Genomic DNA, 19967 nt, shown 5'->3' on the forward strand with positions numbered 1-19967 from the left:
TAGGTCTCGTTGCTTCCAACGGTAGCGTGGCCGAGCGGTCTAAGGCGCTGGATTAAGGCTCCAGTCTCTTCGGGGGCGTGGGTTCGAATCCCACCGCTGCCATCACATTTTGGACTCGCATCTACTGAAAACACACATTTAAATTCCTACATTTAAAATAGCCCCCCTGCTTTTGACAACTACCCATGAATACAATAAACAAACGACTAAATTTATATTTTAATATTTCATCACCCGCTTTGCATTGTGGGCTCGTCTCCGCTCCCCACGTGTCCGATGTGGATCCGAGTCAACATGGTTTCCACTTCATGTGTGTTTGTGCTTCTTCCACTGTGCTGTCCGCGTTGTCGGACAGATGTCACGTTTCTGAGATAGCTCAACACACTCGGCAAAGTGCAGGTAAACGTATATCATGATGGTAGAATATTCTAGAGGGGCTAATTTACGCTTAAAAGCAGGCCCCCGTCCGCTAGCTTGATGTTATTTCAACCGGCGTGTGTGAGGCAAAGCTAGGTAGCTAGGCTAAAGTTGCTAACCAGTGGCTACTTTAACTCATTCGTCACGTTTACGAATATTACTAGAACATAAAACTTTACGTGGTCTTCGTGCAGCTGGTTTTATAATACACACGGTGTAATATTTTGCTTCTTGGTTTTTCACTAGTTTGGCGGAGTTTAGTGCAGGCCGTCTGGGCAATTTGCTGTGTTTTGCTATTGTGCTAACACACCTCGAAATGTATATATTATGGAGAGTAATGATTCAAAAGGCATTATAATCAGTAATAATCGCTGCCCAGTGTTGTGAGTTGGATTTTTAAAATGTTTTTAGACCTTGGAATGTAATTTAAATTCGATTACGGGGCCTTGCATCATCATTTTGACCTCATCATTATCAGTGTTTACCTGCTTCCCTCAGCATTTTAGCCCTGAGCCATCACGTAAATGTTATTTTAGACTAAAATACAGATTTATCACGTATAGCAGTTGATTTTCATGAAGTTGAAACATTGTTTGCGCTGCTGCTGCTTACAGAATTGGGGAAAATGTTCAATTAAAGCTGTTTTGTGTCCTTTTGAAATTAACATGGAAAATTGAGTTTTTGACGTTTTTTGCGCACATATTTGGTTCTCTGTATTATCTGTCCCCGTATTAAGTGTAAAATTAAACAACTCGTATAATTTGTATCTGCCTATTTTCATATAAGTGTCTACTGTAATCATGAATGACAGCTTAATCGCTCTGTTTTTAATTGTTAAAAAAAATTCTCTTTAAAAGGTTGGATTCACTTTCCTTATATTACCTTCCCTAAAATATGGCCAGCGGGGATGACGACGACCCCATTATAGAGGAGGTATGTGCTCAGTGGAAAATCAAAAATACTTGCTGGTTAGTCAAGCGGCACTGATCACTTTTTTTTTTTGCCCTTGCAGATTGACGTCTATCTCGCCAAAAGCCTTGCAGAGAAACTTTATCTACTCCAGGTGGGTTTAGTTGGTATTGCATCCCATGCAAATTAGTTGCCACCATGACCTATGGAAGGTCTTTATCTAAAATAGCTGATAATTGAATTACAGAAAGCCCTTGCTGTCATTAATTATCTCCCATTTCAGTACCCCGTGCGACCATCCACTATGACCTACGACGATGTCAACATTCTGGCTGCTAAGATCAAAACGAAACAGCAACGGGTAAAATGAAAACCTGACTTTACTTAAAAACTATTCCCTTTAGTCTTAATTGTGGCGCTGGCTTTTTGTTAGGTGGAGTTGCAGATGGGTATGGACACCAAGAGCCCCAACTACTGCAGAAGCAAGGGCGAGCAGATTGCACTGAATGTGGACGGCACTGGCTATGAGGAAAGCAACACATATTCAGTGTATGTTTTGCAGCGAGTTTACCTTGCTGGCGAGCATTTTGACTATCGCGTGTTATGCTGGAACATCTCCACTAGATGTCGCAGTGCACAATTCAGTGGTCCTCCTAACAAGAATTCACAAACACAGAATTGCCCTTTTCCACTCCTTAAGGAAATTTCTAACAATGTGTATTTTTATGCTTTCTTAGGTGTCACTGAACAAAATTATTTTTCTTATTGTATTCAATAAAACAGCAATTAAGAGGTAGTGAAAGTCAATTCTCAGTCATTGATGTCTTTTGTGCAGGAAACTGATGGACAATCAGACCTTCTCGTCTATCCAGGCCACCACTAACACTTCCCGATACGCTGCTGGCATCTTTCGAAAAGGTCTCAATTTGTTCTGTTTCTTTAAAAAAAAAAATCTAAGGATACATGGTGGTCATTTAAGAATTTCTGATTAACTCTTGTAGAAGTTTTGATTGAATTGTTGTTGTTGTCCACAGGTGAGCTTCACTTGACGCCGCTGACAGGGATCCTGCAGATGAGGCCCAGCTTTGCATACCTGGACAAGGCCGATAACAAAACCCGAGAGCGAGAGGCGGACAACGAGGGTACCACTTTAGTTTGTCCGCCCCTCTATTTGTCTTTTCTTTTCTTCCATTTGCTGTATTCCCTTCCACACAGGTGGGGACTCGTCCCAGGAAGAAGGCGAGGAAGAAGCTAAAGCCGTTTCGGTGAGTGCTCGAACACAAACAAGTGCCACCCCATCAACTTGTCACAATCTAACTTCACAACCACCCTAACCCCCCCTCGTGCCCTCAGGTGAGGTATTCTCGGCCAGAGTCAGAGCAAGCACGGCAGAGGAGGATCCAGTCGTATGAGTTCCTCCAGAAGAAGCAGGCCGAAGAGCCCTGGATCCATTTGCAGTATCACGGCGTCAGGGTAACTTGTCACCACGAGTCGCCGCCAAGTATCGTCAGAATTGCTGCTAATAAGTCCGCCATTTTGTTTTGCCTCAGGACGGGCGGTCGGAACATGAACGTCAGTATTTGTTCAGTCAGCGTGTGGACGCCTCTGACAACACTGAGCTGGTTAAAACGCCCAAGTGAGTTCTCCAACGCGTCTTTTACATCACGTGTCCAAATTGGGAAGCGGATTTTCCTCAATGTGCCCTTTGGACCATTTATTTACTCAACTTCCTTGCAGACATTTCTCTTCTACAGTATTAATCAAATATGAGGTCTACGTCGTCGTTATGTAAACTTAGCAGACCTATCAATAATTACACTGGGGCATTGAACATAAAATGGAGATCCATTACAATCTGATATCTACATAAAAAGAAAAAATAATACAGAATAATTGTTCATTTGGATGACTTTCTGTATGTTGCAATAACTATGAAAATTCTTTGTCCCGCCAGGGAGTACCTTACTATGCTGATGCCGCCTCTAGCAGAGGAAAAAGTGTAAGTCTTCATCTTTTGTTTCCCACCACCGTTTTGGCACTTTTTAAAGAAGGATGTTCACAACCCGCTGTCTTGTCCACCCTAGCGTGAAGCCCGTCGGCCCGAGCAACGTTCTCTCCATGGCCCAGCTGCGCACGCTGCCGCTCGGCGAGCAGATCAAGACGCTGATGAAAAACGGTGAGCGAACAACACAAATGGCGCTCACGTGCATTTACGTTATCAAGACAATAAGGACTGTTTCTGAATATTTGTACAGTCTCAAGTCACAATATGATAGTTACACATGCCACTTGCTGGCTTGTATTTGTCTTTGTCCCTGTGTGCATGTCTGCAGTCAAGGTGATCCAGTTCGCCAGTCTGATGGGTCTTTTGGCATCAGGCACAGACTCTACTGCAGTGCTGCGCTGCATCCAGCAGGTGGCGCTGCTAGTCCAGGGCAACTGGGTGGTGAAGAGGTAACAAGGCCCAGCTAGCTCAGTGACAATCCGATCCGGCTTGGTTTCAAACTTTCGGTGTGTCCTTTCAGTGACGTCCTGTATCCCAAAAACACGTGCAGTCCTCACAGCGGCGTCGCAGCGGATGTGCTGTGTCGGGGGCGAGACTTTGTGGTGAAGAATTTTTACGTTGCTAGAAAACATTTGTGAAGCCTTGGAATTAACTGCATGTCTTCATACCTCACTCATAAAGTATGATCAGAGAAGTCAGTGTTTATTTATTTATTTATTTATTTTTATATTTAACAGATGTGGCGGTTTACGCTGGAGCGCTCCCTGATGAGGAAGGAAGTGGCGGCTGTGATCAAAGTAAGCCCTGGTGGTTTAATTAGCCTGATGTAGCTACGTTAAGAAGTAAACATGAACAAAACAAAAGATGCTCAAACTGAATAATTCTGGTGAACGTAATGTAAATGTGTTTCCTCACTTTGCAGCTTCCTCCGGAGGACGTGAAGGATTTTCTGGAGCAGGTGGCGGTGCCGCGTGTCAACCGCGGCTGGGAGTTCCTACTTCCCGCCGACACCAACTTTGTCAAGAAGCACGCCGACGTGGCCCAGCGGCAGCACATGCTGTGGCAGGGCATCCAGAGCAAGTGGGTCGTGCCTCAAGTTTTCCCTGAGGAAATTCTTTCAACTTATATTTTCGGTCTCTTGACTTTCAAGGTTGGAAAAGGTCTTCCACTTCTCAAAGGACGACTTTGTGCCAAAGAATTCCCCGCAGTCTGGTGCGTAGTGAGCATCTTCACGCAGTATAAACATTGACAAGTGAATAGAGCCTCCATAGAAAAATGTAAATGTCATAGCGGCTTGCTTAATACTTGACTTGACACTACCAGAGCCAAATTGCTTATTGCTTTATTAAAATAATTGGACAATAGAGCTGATTCAGATTCTCACGGTATGGTATTTGGAATATCAGTGTCGTAAGCTTTGGGTGTGTGCTCTCGCAGCGCCGGTCCACATCAGTGGCGAGCAGCGGCTCAAGTTGGCCAAGGACCGTGCGCAGGAGAAGCAGGCTTCTCTCCAAAAGGACCTGGACGCCAAGCGAGCAGGAAGCAGCGGCTCTGACATCCTCATTAAACAGGAGCCCCCAAGCGACGGCGAGCCCGAGCCCATGGACACGTCCTCTCCTCCGCCGTCCTGTTCGGGCATCCCTAACGGCTCGCTCAATGGCTACGCTGGCATGGAGTGCGTAAACGGCGGCACCCTCAGTAACACGCCCTCGCCACGACTGTTGGACTTTGTGACAGAGACCTTCGGGAAGAATCCCGTCTTGACGCTGAATGAGCTCAAGAGGCTCTTCAGCCTCCACCTGGCCACCGTGCCGGCGGGGCACATTCCTTTCGGACCTGTGTCGGACCACATGCTGCAGGACGCCGTGCTGCTCAGCCGCTGCAAACGGATCATGGTGCCTGTGCGTATTTTAAGCATTTCGAAAAAATCCAATTTCACGAAACTGTCTTTTAGTAATTTCAGAAAGCTACTACTTTTTGATTTCATTTGCTTTGAAATGTTCTTAAATCTTTTGGTTGCAATTGTGCTTAAAGGTCAGTAGTACATTTAACAATTTTAATTTAAAAGTAGCTTACTTTGTTCTGTGAATGTTATCAGTGGTTCTATTCGATTTTGTGTGAAGCACATTGAGTTGCACTTTAAATGAAATATACGTATCGTTGCCTTGCCAAAACCTAACACTGTTTCTCCTCTAAATGTAGTTCCCCGCTTTGACCACAGCTTCTGCCGACGAGCAAAAGGTGTTCGGCTTGTGGGAGACCGGAGACGAAGTGGACAAGGTAAACCGAAAGGGTGGGGTGGAGGAGGGGGGGGTACAATGGATAGGTTCCACTGTAACAAAAGTAAGCAAAAGCTAATTTTTATAATAAGTTCATTTATTTCCCCTGGGGTGGGAGCAGCACCGGCGCCTGCTCTACGAGATGTTCACCAAATCATACCACTTGAGACGGAGCGCAGTGCAAGCCCGGCTCAGTGAAGAGTTTGGCGACGTCTCCAAGGCTGACGTGGACCGGCTGCTCAAGGTGAGCACCTTCCACCAAGACGGGTAGCGGGTTCTTTCATCCGTATATTATTTAAAAAACAGTCAAATGATAGTTCGTTTTAATATTTTTTAATCAGGAATGCTGCAGCAGTCATGCCGGCATGTGGTACCTGAAGGGAACCATCCAGTCCTGACCCAAGCAGCCTGCCCCCAAGGGTACTTTTAGCCAAACACAGTGTCCCAAGGGAGCACGGCCGAGGTGAGAGCCGGTCGCGGCTGGTCACGACAATGATGACGCCATCGTCTGTCGCTGGGAACGATGAAAAGAGGTGTTTGAAGGAGAAACACGCGAAACACATAATGCCTCATTATTTAAGGGTTATTTTTTTTCTGATGGATGTTTCTGAAGGCAAAACGGCTGCCATTTTGCGTTCATCTATTAACATGTGGACATACTAGAATGCAGCAATCCACCAGACACAAATAGCTTCAGTCCTATAAATCACCTGAAGGCACTTTTTATTTTATCACTAACCCCAAAACAAGACTGAAACCGTTAAAAGGTTGATTTCCAAATGATCGCATCGCTCGCTGCCTGTGGTCAGAATGGCAGTGATTCAAAAGATGGGACAAACCTTTGACAGCTGCATTTTGTTTCCTTTTCGATTGAATATACAAAAAACGGTTGTGGCTGCTCAATAAAATCAAATAATGAAAAACATTTGATGAGAGACGTCATGATTCATCAGTTTAGTGAGTGGGTCAGCAATTGATCGTCAAAGCAGTCACTTGGTGGCGCTCGTGTGCAAAGTGCCGTTGGAGAAACAGGAGAAGAAGGTTGCCATGGATTAGCGGACGTGACGTCAGGCAATTTGGTAAATTGAAGACCGGTGTGCAAGGAAGCAATTATTAAATACGGGTGAAGCAAAATGGCGTCCTCTCGCGTGGCCACCTGGCAGGTAGGTCTGCACACGAGCAAATGTTTGTCGTTTGCTGCCGTTTCTCACGATGCCTTTTCTCGTTTCAGGATTTTCATACTTGAGGATCGCGACAGCGTTTGAGCAAAGCACAGTAAAGTCACAGTTCACTTCCATTTGCTGCAGGTAGCACGGTGGGCTCTGTTTTTATGCCATTATTTCGAATGTTTTTTTGTTTTTTAAATGCTGGCCAGCTCTTTTTTTTTCTTTTTTCTCACGTGGTGTTTTTTACTGAAGGGTTGAATGCAAATGTTTGTCTGACAAATTGTCCGGGTTTCTTGATTCTGTTGAATATTAAGGTGTTTTATTCAAGGTTTCCAAGCAAACTTTTGAATGTGCTTTTTGCCAAACGGATTGTTGCGAATTCTTATCAAAACCAAATATTCGTCCACTTTCGGTATTGGTCTACTCAAGGTTATGTGACAAACTCGTACCTAAAAAAAAAAAAAAAAAACCTTTGCAAACATTTTTTCCTCGGGTTTCCGCCTGTACCGGACACTCGCCCTCTTTGGACAGCCGATTTTGGACTGCAAACTTGGATCGTCTTTGGCCTCAAGGTAGGTTGCGTTTGGATAAGAAAATGTACCGTCTTGTGCACTTGCGTCGCTCATATAAACTGCCGATAAATAATTTTGAGATTTGTTAGATGTTAATTGACTTTATTCCGTCATAATGGCGCAGCTCCTGCTGCGGGTACGATGCTGCAAGTATACGGCGGATAAAAAAATGTTCCGGCTTGTGCACTTGAATTGCCGATGAGTAATTTTGAACACATTTTATTTTACCATAATGGCGTCGTTCGTGCTGCACATACAATGCTGCAGCTACATGCAACGCTCGCCCCTGAAACTGCCTGTTAAATACGTACACAATTTCTGTTGACATTGGCTTTAACATTGACTTTTTTATTTTGTAGCCGTAAAATAACCACTGCAGCTTTCTTATATAAAGCGAGAAGCAACATTTGTGGAGGTTTCAGTGAGGACAGAGATAATGCACTTCAAAATGAGGTGAGTTCATCTATGGTTGTCACATTCTCATGGCAATTGACGTTACCAACACAAAATTAATGGTGATGCATGATTTGTAGGCTGGAAGAGGAGCCGAATGGCATGAGGAAAGGACCAATTCTACACCCAGTCAAGACTCAAGCAGCACGCAAAAGTTGACACGTGTGGGGATCATGTGACCAGGAGGGGGCAGTGTGGAGCTCTGGTTGCCTTTGGTTATGGGTGCACGCCGGAAAGGTTGCCTTGAAATGAGGCCAGGTGTTTGGGGGTCTGATGGTTGGACTTGCTTAAGAGGTGCGCTCTAGTTGTGTTTGAGGTTGTGGCTTGTCTGGATCCAGAGCAGCGTTGTCTTGTGCTAGGATTGCCATTGACGGCGCATTTGGGGGAGGACGTCACGTCGATGGACACAAACAAAACTTTGACAAGGAGTTGAATGTCCAATTTTGCGATATGACTTGTATTATTGTAACACTTTGTGTGTCTTTCTAACCTACCACTGTTGTACTTGCATTCTTTGTTCTCCCCTCAGTGGAGGGCGACGTTGGAGTGAGCCGGTTCACGAGGTGCCGGAAACGCAAACAAAACTTTGATGTCGACCCGAATGTCCAATTTTAGGATATGATATGTTGACTATTGTAACATTGTCTTTTTCTAACCTACCACTGTCATACTTGCATTCTTTGTTATCCCCTCAGTGTAGGACAACGTTGGAGTGAGCCGGTTCGCGAGGTGCCGGAAACGCCAACAAAACTTTGATGTGGACCCGAATGTCCAATTATAGGATGACTTGTTGACTATTGTAACATTTTGTCTTCCTAACCTACCACTGTTGTGCTTGTTTTCTTTGTTCTCCCCTTAGTGTAGGGCGACGTTGGAGCGAGATGGTCCATGAGGTGCCGGAAACACAAACAAAACTTTGATGTGGAGCCGAATGTCCAATTTTAAGATATGACTTGACTATTGTAACATTTTGTCTTTTTCTAACCTACCACTGTTGTACTTCCATTCTTTGTTCTCCCCTCTGTGTAGGGCGGCGTTGGAGCGAGCCGGTCCATGAGGAACCACTGGTCGAGGGTGCTCAAGACATAATGACGCGAGCAGCGCACAACTCATTGCATGTTCTGCTTTTTGCAGGCTGATCGCAAAAGGGGGACGCACGGCCCGACTCGGTGACGGTAACCAAGAGAGTAACTAGCTGCTGGGATCAAGTAAGCAAGTGACCTACAACTTGGGGTGCGCTTTGAGTTTCTGACATTGTGTTTCTGCAGATGGCGACTGGGACATGACACGATCTGACAGAGGTGGACGCTTTGGGCTGGCTGGGTGGCATCACGCTGAAGTATCCTGCAGCCAGGTTCTGAGGGAGACCCGCTTCCCTGGAGGCGTCGACCTGCGCAGCTTCAATGCGTGAAATTGAGTTTTTTTCTTTTCTTTTAATTCACACCAGTGGTGTCCAAACATCTAAGGGCCGCATACTGAAACAAATTCCCAATTGTTTGACACAAATTCATTAAACACTCTAATCAATCACGACATTTTGGTGTCTTGATAAACCTGACCTTGACACAGCAAAAATGAGGATAAACTGTATGTCTGCGTCAGTGAAATTTTGAACAGATGATTTGACTTGTAAACAGCATATTTTAATATTTGATTTCATTGATCAGTTGTATTTTGGCGCTCCCCTAATGGCCCGTGTCCAATGGCCTTTTGTGGCAAATAGCCCTGAGGCTGCTGTTTGGACACCAATGGTGACGTGTATAGGGCTGCACGTGTATTGGAAAACTGCCATATGGTGGTCTGTTAGACATGTATTTTAAGTTAAAGTTAGGGTTAGTTAGTTAAAGTTAACATCTAACTGATCGCCTTCAGATCAAACAGTTCATTTCCATCCCAAGTTTTTGCATGACTTTGGTCAATGCAATGGTCTGGCCCAACATTGTCATATCACTCATTTTCCAATATGTTGTGCAGCCTTGATTGAGTGCAAACGCACAGCGACGGCAAGCGACTGCGCAAGCGAGACTTTTGTGCTTGTGTCTTGCAAGGTGGAAGAGAAGCTGCACAAAACGAAGAGCCGGCGGACGGAGGTCACAAGGCCCGGGATTGGCGAGTGGGGCGGGCGCAAAGGACGAAATCACCCCAAGAAAAGCAGTCGCCATGATGCATGACTGGCCAAGACTGGCCAGAGGTGACATGGCAATCAAATGTACAAGGAGACTGTACACCTTTTTTTTTTTTTTTAAATCGCATTTCCTTATTTGTCTGTCGCAGGGCTCTTGCGTGGCGTTGGAGGAATGGGAGCAGTTCCTCAAATGATGAGTACTATCTGCTAGTCAGTGAGTACGTCGACAGAAGTGAACTGCATGCAACTGAGTGCTGTCTTTCTTTTTGCAGTTGTGCGACGCAGAGGAAGAGTCCAACGAACCTTCAGCAGACCTTTGCCCGTGACGAGCGGCCTACATGAGACTGGTGTAGATGCGGCGAGGGCGAAGCAGCCAGCATTTACGGAGAGTATGACTTTGGTTTTCCCTCCCGCACTTGCTTTCCTTCCCTCCCTCCACTTTTTCACTGGGTGTGCACACTATCTGCATGATGCCTCTTTCTTCTCAGTGCTGTCATTGTGCAGTATTATTTTCGTTTTTTTTTTTTTTTTTTTTTTAAATACATGGAGTGAACTGTAAAGTTTATGCTGTAATTGTGTGTGTCTCTGTACCTGTATTAAATTGTGAACTGAATTCAAGTGGTCCATTTTCAACATTGGCATGTAAGGGCAACTGTGCATATTAAATGACAACATGCAAACTGTAATACTTTGCAACATTATAAGGCAATTGAAAAATGAGTCTCAAACAAGTCCAAATAAGTAATATGAAACATGCAGGGTCAGGCATTTCTTTTTATAGTGTAAAGAAATGCTGTATGCTTTCAAAATTGTTGACAAAAGCCAAGTAGCCTGACACACATAAATGCCAATGACAAGCTGTTGAGTACGCATCAAAACAGTCTGCGTTGTGACCAATGAAATACGTCTTTGGCAAACCTTTTTGCAACCCTGCTGTAAAATGACCACTGAATTCAAAATCTTGCTCCATGTTGGTGCATTTTTTTGTAAGAGTAAAAGCCTTTATTTTGTCGGAGCCTTTTTTTTTCCGGTTCAATCATGTGGGTGAGTGTGTGAATAAAGTTGACTTTGGTGTGTTTCGTTCCTGTGGGTGGTCTTTGTAAAAAAAAAAGTCAACTTTGGTGTCAGTAGTCATTCACGATGGGCCTCAGTTGATGCTGCATGTTGTGAAACTCAAACTTATTGCATGTTTTGTTACAGGTCTTGATGTCTTCATATGCAGTCTGTCTGAGAAAGGCCTGTTGCTATGCAGTGGAGAGGGATGCTAAAGTAAAATTTTAAACATTACCTGCAACTTCTAGGATTCTGGTTTTCAATTCAAAGCAGTCGTTGCGTGTTGCTTAACACTGCCAACCTTGGTACCAGAACTGCGTAATATTACCCAGTTCAACATTAAGCCGGCATAAATGTGAGTAAAGGCCACACCGCAACCTGCTTAGGTGGTATGTGAGCCAGAAAGCTACTCCTATTACCGGCGTCTTTATTCAATTAGCCTTTTTCAGACAAGTTAGATGAATTCTAAGTGCTGCCATCTAGTGGCGGTAAATTTATCCGGTCTGACGCACCATTTAACTGTATGCGATAATTTTTAACTTTAAACATGATTAAAAATAATAGGTGCCCTAATTGGGCGGCTGGGTTAATGCGACCCATCTTTCGTAGTTTGTTTTGCCCAAAGCAATCATACCACATAAATACTGCTGCTGTCTCTCCAATGTGCATGTGTGTAAAACGTACAAAATTTGCATCATTTATAGACCACGTGCTAAAAATATGACGTTCATGCAGCTGGTCTTGTAATCCACAGCTTGGTAAAGTGCTTCCGGTTGAGCATGGCCGTCCGTACTCGAACCCGAGGCTGCGGTTTGACCTCCCGCCCTGTCGCGCACCAAACCGCGCGTCCATCAGTGATTTTAAAAAAAAAAAAACGGGATTGTTTTTACCTCATTTAATATGCATCAAGCATACGAGTTGGTGTTTTAGAAAAGCCTAAATTAGTAAGTCAGTCACAAAAAAGTTTAAAAAAAAAAAAACTTGCTAAAATTCTAAAACGTTAATTGTCTCTTTCTGTTGAGAGAAGCGTCCAATGAAATGCGGTTAGTACGGTTGGGGGAGAGAGATGTGATTAGCGTTAGTACATGCATGGTTAGTGGAATTGTCGGTTAGTGCAGCGTTTGGATAGAGCAGTGCATGGGTTAGTGCATTCATGGTTATCACACGACAGAACATTTCGCGGCGGCGGGGAGTCGAACCCTGGGTCTCAGGTGTTCTAGCGCAGCGATCGAGCCACTCGCCCATCGTGGCGAGCTCGGCGGTCACCCCGCTTTTTCCTCGAGTCATTCTTATCCGTTCAGTATTTCGTTCCGCGCGCGTTGGGTAAGTACAAAAGAGTGCAAACGGCCGAAAGCTGCCAGGTCGACATAGCCGTGTGGTCTATGACACGGCCTCTTGCACCGAAAGAGCCTGGTTCGATCCCAGGCCTCAGCACATGCTTGGCGGTGCTTTTGCAATTGGAACCTCGCTCACGATAAGAGTACGCATATGCAAATAACATTGCATATGCAAGTATTTATGTGTAAATACACGAGGTGGCCCCGCCCCCGAGTGGGCGGAGCCACCCAACGGGCCACGCTCACTGGCCACGCCCCTGGGAGGCGCTACAAGCCCCGCCCCTGGGAGGTGCTACAAGCCCCGCCCCCTACCCTAGCGTAATTAAAAATGAGTAGAAATCTAGTAGTGTAGGGGGCGGGGCATATATATATATATATACATACAGTATATATATATATATATACATACAGTATATATATATATATATATATATATATATACAGTATATATATATATATATATATATATATATATATATATACAGTATATATATATATATATATATATATATATATATATACAGTATATATATATATATATATGCAGTATATATATATATATATACAGTATATATATATATATACAGTATATATATATATACAGTATATATATATGTATACAGTATATATATATGTATACAGTATATATATATGTATACAGTATATATATATATATACAGTATATATATATATACAGTATATATATATATACAGTGTATATATATATATATATATATATATATATATATATATATATATATATATATATATATATATACTGTGTATATATATATATATATTTTATATTTTATATACACATATTTATATACATATATTTATATTATCATTTATATTAAAACTGAGTAGAAATCTAGTAGTGTAGGGGGCGGGGCGAAGCCCCGCCCCCTACACTACTAGATTTCTACTCATTTTTAATTACGCTAGGGTAGGGGGCGGGGCTTGTAGCGCCTCCCAGGGGCGGGGCTTGTAGCGCCTCCCAGGGGCGTGGCCAGTGGGCGTGGCCCGTTGGGTGGCTCCGCCCACTCGGGGGCGGGGCCACCTCGTGTATTTACAAATAAATACTTGCATATGCAATGTTATTTGCATATGCGTACTCCTATCGTGAGCGAGGTTCCAATTGCAAAAGCACCGCTAAACATGTGCTGAGGCGTGGGATCGAACCAGGTTCTTTCGGTGCAAGAGGCCGTGTCATAGACCACACGGCTATGTCGACCTGGCAGCTCTCGGCCGTTTGCACTCTTTTGTACCTACCCAACGCGCGCGGAACGAAATACTGAACGGATAAGAATGACTCGAGGAAAAAGCGGGTTGACTGCCGAGCTCGCCACGATGGGCGAGTGGCTCGATCGCTGCGCTAGAACACCTGAGACCCAGGGTTCGACTCCCCGCCGCCGCGAAATGTTCTGTCGTGTGATAACCATGATTGCACTAACCCATGCACTGCTCTATCCAAACGCTGTACTAACCGACAATTCCACTAACCATGCATGTACTAACACTAATCACATCTCTCTCCCCCAACCGTACTAACCGCATTTCATTGGACGCTTCTCTCAACAGAAAGGGACAATTAACGTTTTAGAATATTAGCAAGTTTTTTTTTTTTTAAACTTTTTTGTGACTGACTTACTAATTTAGGCTTTTCTAAAACACCAACTCGTATGCTTGATGCATATTAAATGAGGTAAAAACAATCCCGTTTTTTTTTTTTTTTAAATCACTGATGGACGCGCGGTTTGGTGCGCGACAGGGCGGGAGGTCAAACCGCTGCCTCGGGTTCGAGTACGGACGGCCATGCTCAACCGGAAGCACTTTACCAAGCTGTGGATTACAAGACCAGCTGCATGAACGTCATATTTTTAGCACGTGGTCTATAAATGATGCAAATTTTGTACGTTTTACACACATGCACATTGGAGAGACAGCAGCAGTATTTATGTGGTATGATTGCTTTGGGCAAAACAAACTACGAAAGATGGGTCGCATTAACCCAGCCGCCCAATTAGGGCACCTATTATTTTTAATCATGTTTAAAGTTAAAAATTATCGCATACAGTTAAATGGTGCGTCAGACCGGATAAATTTACCGCCACTAGATGGCAGCACTTAGAATTCATCTAACTTGTCTGAAAAAGGCTAATTGAATAAAGACGCCGGTAATAGGAGTAGCTTTCTGGCTCACATACCACCTAAGCAGGTTGCGGTGTGGCCTTTACTCACATTTATGCCGGCTTAATGTTGAACTGGGTAATATTACGCAGTTCTGGTACCAAGGTTGGCAGTGTTAAGCAACACGCAACGAATGCTTTGAATTGAAAACCAGAATCCTAGAAGTTGCAGGTAATGTTTAAAATTTTACTTTAGCATCCCTCTCCACTGCATAGCAACAGGCCTTTCTCAGACAGACTGCATATGAAGACATCAAGACCTGTAACAAAACATGCAATAAGTTTGAGTTTCACAACATGCAGCATCAACTAAGGCCCATCGTGAATGACTACTGACACCAAAGTTGACTTTTTTTTTTTTTTTTTTACAAAGACCACCCACAGGAACAGAACACACCAAAGTCAACTTTATTCACACACTCACCCACATGATTGAACCGGAAAAAAAAAGGCTCCGACAAAATAAAGGCTTTTACTCTTACAAAAAAATGCACCAACATGGAGCAAGATTCTGAATTCAGTGGTCATTTTACAGCAGGGTTGCAAAAAGGTTTGCCAAAGACGAATTTCATTGGTCACAACGCAGACTGTTTTGATGCTTACTCAACAGCTTCTCATTTGCATTTATGCGCGTCAGGCTACTTGGCTTTTGTCAACAATTTTGAAAGCATACAGCATTTCTTTACACAAAAAAGAAATGCTTGACACTGTATGTTTCATATTACTTATTTGGACTCATTTGTTTGAGACTAATTTTTCAATTGCCTTATAGAGAATGTTTCAAAGTATTACAGTTTGCATGTTGTCATTTAACTCAAAATATGCACAATAGACTTTACATGCCAATGGTGAAAATGGACCACTTGAATTCAGTTCACAATTTAATACAGGTACAGAGACACACACAATTACAGTGCAAACTTTACAGTTCACTCCATGTATTTGAAAAAAAACACAAAAACAATACTCCACAATGACCGCACTGAGAAGAGGCATCATGCAGATAGTGTGCACACCCAGTGAAAAAGTGGAGGGAGGGAAGGAAGGAAAGCAAGTGCGGAAGGGGAAAAACAAAGTCATACTTTCCCTAAATGCTGGCTGCTTCGCCCTCGTCGCATCTGCACCCGCCTCATGTAGGCCGCTCGTCACGGGCGAAGGTCTGCTGAAGGTTCGTTGGACTCAGTCTCTGCCTCGCACAACTGCAAAAAGAAAGACAGCACTCAGTTGCATGCGGAAAGCAAGTGCGGAAGGGGAAAACCAAAATCATACTCTCCCTAAATGCTGGCTGCTTCGCCCTCGCCGCATCTGCACCTGCCTCGTGTAGACCGCTCGTCACGGGCGAAGGTCTGCTGAGGGTTCGTTGGACTCATCCTCTGCCTCGCACAACTGCAAAAAGAAAGACAACACTCAGTTGCATGCGGTTCACTTCTGTAGACATACTCACTGACCAGCAGATGGTACTCATCTTCATTTGAGGAACTGCTCCTGTCCCTCCAACGCCACGCGAGCGAGCCCTGCGACAGACAAATAAGGAAATGCGATTAAAAAAAAAGTGTGTACACTATCCTTGAATATTTGATTGCCATGTCACCTCTGGCCAGTCTTGGCCAGTCATGCATCATGGCGACTGCTTTTCTTGGGGTGATTTCGTCCTTTGCGCCCGCCCCACTCGCCAATCCCGGGTCTTATGGCCTCTGTCTGCTGGCTCTTCGTTTTGTGCAGCTTCTCTTCCACCTTGCAAGACACAAGCACCAAAGTCTCGCTTGCGCCATCGCTGTGCGTTTGCACTCAATCAAGGCTGCACAACATATTGGAAAATCAGTGGTATGGCAGGATCGGGCCAGACTATTGCATTGTGCAAAGTTAAGCAAAAATTTGGGATGGAAATGAACCATTTGAACTGAATGAGATCAGTTAGATGTTAACTTGGATCAGTGACTTCTCTTCTAAAATAATTTGGCAAGAAAACACGGAGCTTATTTCATTAGGCCACATGACAAAGAAAATCTTTCGTTTCTTAAAGTGCATGCCAATAACGTATACCACCACCATGTGGCAGTTTTCCAATACACGTGCAGCCCTACACACACACTTCACCATTGGTGTCCAAACTGCAGCATGGGGGCTCTTTGTGACATAAGGTCATTGGACACAGGCCACTAGGGGAGCGCCAAAATTCGACTGATCAAGGGCGTCAGAATATTAAGATGCGCTGTTTACAAGTCAAATCCTCTGTTCAAAATTTCACTCACAGTAGTTTAGCCTTATTTTTGCTGTGTCAGATTTATCAAGACACCACATGAATGACCTTCAAAATTAACACACCGTTTTGTAGCAGTAGCACAACATTTGAACACTTAATAGCAAAATCTCATGATTGATTAGAATCTTTAATGAATTTGTCAAAGAATTTTGAATTTGTTTCAGGATGAGGCCCTCAAACAAACACTTGGGCACCACTGGTGTGAATTGAGAAAAAAAAACTCCATTTCACGCATTGAAGCTGCGCAGGTCGACGTCTCCAGGGAAGCAGGTCTCCCTCAGAACCTGGCTGCAGAGTGATGCCACCCGGCCAGCCGGGAAAGCGGTCCAACTCGGATCAGATTGTGTCGTGTCCCGGTCACCATCTGCAGACACAGAAACAATGTCAGAAACTCAACGAGCACCCCAAGTTGGAGGTCACTTGCTTATTTGATCACAGCGGCTAGCTACTCTCTTGGTTACCATCGCCGGATCGGGCCATGTGTCACCCTTTTGCATCCAGCCTGCAAAAAGCGGAACATGCAATGAGTTGTGCGCCGCTCGCATCATTCTGTCTTGAACACCCTCGACCGGTGGTTCCTCGTGGACCGGCTCGCTCCAACGCCGCCCAAACAACAAAGAACACAAATACGACAGCGGTAGGTTAGAAAATGACAAAATGTTGCAAGTTATATTGCAAAATTGGACATTTGGGACCGGCTCGCTCCAATGTCGCCCTACACCGAGGGGAGAACAAAGAACATGTACGACAGTGGTAGGTTAGAAAACGACAAAAATGTTACAATAGTTAAGTCATATCACAAAATTGGACGTTCGGCGCCACGTCAAACATTTGTTTGTGTTTCCGGCACCTCGTGAACCAGCTCGCTCCAACGCTGCCCTACACTGAGGGGAGAACAAAGAACGCAAGAGCGACAGTGATAGGTTAGAAAACGACAATGTTACAAGTCAGACTGCAAAATTGGACATCTTTCACAAACTGTTGTTTCCATCACCTTGTGGACCAGCTCCCTCCAACGCCGCCCTACACTGAGGGGAGAACAACGAATGAAAGTACGGCAGTGGTAGTAGATTAGGAAAAAGACAAAATGTTACAGTTAGTCATATTGCAAAATCGGACATCCTTCTCGTCAAACTCGTTTGTGTTTCCAGCACCTGGTGGACCGGCTCGCTCCAACGTCGCCCTACACTGAGGGGATAAAGAATGCAAGTACGACAGTGGTAGGTTAGAAAGACAAAATGTTACAATAGTCAACAAGTCATATTGCAAAATTGGACATTCGACTCCACGTCAAAGTTTGTGTCAATCGATGTGACGCCGTCCTCCCCCAAAGGTTACAATGCACCGTCAATGGCAATCCTAGCATAAGACAACGCTGCTCTTATAGCAAGATTGGGCTTCTGCTTGTGGTACCCAAGCTGGTTCCTCCACAAAACCTGAAACATAAAAGGGGTGAAACACGACAAGGATTTGGTTGTATCGATCGGTGTGACGGACCAAGACGAGTTGAGTCAAGTCAAGAGCATTTCTATTGCCCAAAATCAGTCAAGTCTCAAATGTGCAAAAATTGAAGTCCTCCCCCAAAGCCTCCAATGCGCCGGCCGGCTTTCAACCGCTATCCTCGCACAAGACAACGCTGTTCTGGATCCAGACAAGCCACAACCTCAACCACAACTACAGCGCACCTCTTAAGCAAATCCAACCATCAGACCCCCAAACACCTGCCCTCATTTCAAGGCAACCTTTCCGGCGTGCACCCATAACCAAAGGCAACCAGAGCTCCACACTGCCCCCTCCTGGTCAAATGATCCCCACACATGACATGTCCACGTTGGCATGCTGCTTGATTCTTGACTGGGTGTGGAATTGGTCATTTCCTCATTGCTTCTCTTCAACCCTGGAAAAACATGCAAGGCACCATTAATTGAGTGCTGGTAACTACAGTTGTGCTATAGCATTCATGTACAAAAAAAAGACCCATTCCCATCTCAGGTACAGAAACTCTTATTGATGTCAGAAAGCTATCTTGAGGAATTACAACCGCTATCCCATTGTTTTGATGCGGCACAGATCAACATTGCATATTGGTATATAGTCTGGCTCTCCTATTGGACAAGGACACTGAGGACAGAAAAAAAACACTTTAATAAAGAAACAATGTTTTCATTGCTTTATTCTTCCACATATGAGCCCACAGCTCACTTAAACCCTTACACTCCGTCATCTGACCAAAATTAACCAATCAGGAGCTAGCGGTTTAGGCAGAGACGTGAATGAGTAAATGCGCACAATTCCAAAACGTAATTGTAAATACATATTTTGCAAATTAACTTTAGGAGTCAATTTAGAATTTAATCTACCGTTGAACCTAAATGTGAACTTTTTAAAAAAAATCAAATTCGTCTCTCTAGCCACTTATGTTGGATACAAGTACACAATAAGACGGAACATAGACATCGTTTTATATTCATTGAACTTACCTCAAGTCGTGCGGATAATTCAAGTTTGCAGTGCACAAACGACGCCATTGCACGTGTCGAGCTGAGCAGTCCAAAACGGGATGTCCCGAGCAAAGCCGAGAAAATACACGCTTGCAAATAGTTCCAACGTATGAGAATGAATACTGGCGCCGTTTAGGGTTATTTTCGGAGCGGAAGGTTTGATTTCAAGATGGGAAAAACTCGCATTCATACATACGTTGGCATAATGTGAAATTAAATACCACACTATTAACAAATACAATAAAAAATAAGCAAGTTATATTTTTGTATTGGTTTGACTATAGTCAAATATATTGACTTGAGTCAAACAAAGACTTATAATTCAACCCCCAAGTAAAAGACGTCTCATTCATGAGTTAAAAATGAAACAAACAAAGAGCTGCCCAGCATTAAAAAGAAACGAAAAAGTTTTGAAACACTGCTAAATGATGCAAAGGCAAGTGGATTGAGACGCGCTGCGCTCAAACCTCAAACGCGGTTGCGTCCATCGCGTGCGAAAATCCTGCAACAAGAGAAAAGGCGTCGTGAGAAACGGCAACGGACGACAAACATTTGCTCGTGTGCCTGCTTACCAGAGAGAATGCCACCCGGTCGGGCGCCATCTTGCTTCTTCCGTATTTGATGACTCCCTGGTGCACACCTGTATTCAATTTACCTGAGTGTCTGACGTCACTTCCACCGAATAAGGGCAAACTTCT

The 19967-nt window shown here is 44.1% G+C and overlaps 1 protein-coding gene, 2 long non-coding RNA genes and 1 other non-coding gene across 10 annotated transcripts; 3 read left to right on the forward strand and 1 right to left on the reverse strand.

Annotated features, from left to right (window-relative positions):
• The first annotated feature begins 20 nt into the window (after positions 1 to 20).
• trnal-aag (transfer RNA leucine (anticodon AAG)) lies at positions 21 to 102 on the forward strand. Its single transcript has one exon. It is a non-coding gene; the product is annotated as a tRNA-Leu (tRNA).
• Positions 103 to 232: 130 nt separating this feature from the next.
• On the forward strand, positions 233 to 6535 carry polr3e (polymerase (RNA) III (DNA directed) polypeptide E). 3 transcript variants are annotated; one of them, XM_088360463.1, is made up of 21 exons: positions 233 to 399; positions 1275 to 1350; positions 1430 to 1480; positions 1610 to 1687; positions 1760 to 1875; positions 2162 to 2244; positions 2361 to 2468; positions 2542 to 2591; positions 2680 to 2799; positions 2877 to 2962; positions 3281 to 3325; positions 3411 to 3502; positions 3660 to 3780; positions 3852 to 3933; positions 4069 to 4128; positions 4254 to 4411; positions 4482 to 4543; positions 4769 to 5232; positions 5534 to 5611; positions 5732 to 5854; positions 5952 to 6535. In XM_088360463.1, exons 2-21 carry the CDS (start codon positions 1312 to 1314, stop codon positions 6006 to 6008), a joined length of 2073 nt encoding a protein of 690 aa, XP_088216589.1. In that variant the 5' UTR covers positions 233 to 399; positions 1275 to 1311; the 3' UTR covers positions 6009 to 6535. The 3 variants fall into 3 exon arrangements, with proteins under 3 accessions (XP_088216589.1, XP_088216590.1, XP_088216591.1); XM_088360464.1 differs by lacking the exon at positions 233 to 399 and adding an exon at positions 481 to 513; XM_088360465.1 differs by lacking the exon at positions 233 to 399 and adding an exon at positions 507 to 631.
• A 42-nt stretch (positions 6536 to 6577) lies between these two features.
• LOC148382540 (uncharacterized) lies at positions 6578 to 11829 on the forward strand. 4 transcript variants are annotated; one of them, XR_015854108.1, is made up of 7 exons: positions 6578 to 6773; positions 6842 to 6925; positions 7708 to 7801; positions 7882 to 9009; positions 9070 to 9992; positions 10076 to 10315; positions 11127 to 11829. It is a non-coding gene; the product is annotated as an uncharacterized LOC148382540 (long non-coding RNA). The 4 variants fall into 4 exon arrangements; XR_015854106.1 differs by lacking the exon at positions 11127 to 11829 and having other exon boundaries at positions 6580 to 6773; positions 10076 to 11077; XR_015854107.1 differs by lacking the exons at positions 7708 to 7801; positions 11127 to 11829 and having other exon boundaries at positions 6581 to 6773; positions 8936 to 9009; positions 10076 to 11077.
• Positions 11830 to 14107: 2278 nt separating this feature from the next.
• LOC148382541 (uncharacterized) lies at positions 14108 to 19967 on the reverse strand. 2 transcript variants are annotated; one of them, XR_015854209.1, is made up of 7 exons: positions 19842 to 19967; positions 19737 to 19771; positions 17230 to 18889; positions 16097 to 17132; positions 15954 to 16019; positions 15588 to 15891; positions 14108 to 14765 (listed from the first exon to the last, which is right to left on the reverse strand). It is a non-coding gene; the product is annotated as an uncharacterized LOC148382541 (long non-coding RNA). The 2 variants fall into 2 exon arrangements; XR_015854208.1 differs by lacking the exon at positions 14108 to 14765 and having other exon boundaries at positions 14896 to 15891.

Source organism: Syngnathus floridae, chromosome 18 (genome assembly GCF_059516105.1).
Source record: "Syngnathus floridae isolate MCC-2025c chromosome 18, RoL_Sflo_1.0, whole genome shotgun sequence".
Lineage (NCBI taxonomy): Eukaryota > Metazoa > Chordata > Actinopteri > Syngnathiformes > Syngnathidae > Syngnathus > Syngnathus floridae.

What these genes read in the sequence shown, in the direction of transcription:
- polr3e (XM_088360463.1), top strand. Translation starts at nt 1,312, where the DNA reads ATGGCCAGCGGGGATGACGACGACCCCATTATAGAGGAG. An exon ending in TGCTGGCATCTTTCGAAAAG is followed by an intron (nt 2,245 to 2,360) that starts GTCTCAATTTGT and finishes TGTTGTCCACAG; the next exon opens with GTGAGCTTCACTTGACGCCG. An exon ending in AAGTGGCGGCTGTGATCAAA is followed by an intron (nt 4,129 to 4,253) that starts GTAAGCCCTGGT and finishes CTCACTTTGCAG; the next exon opens with CTTCCTCCGGAGGACGTGAA.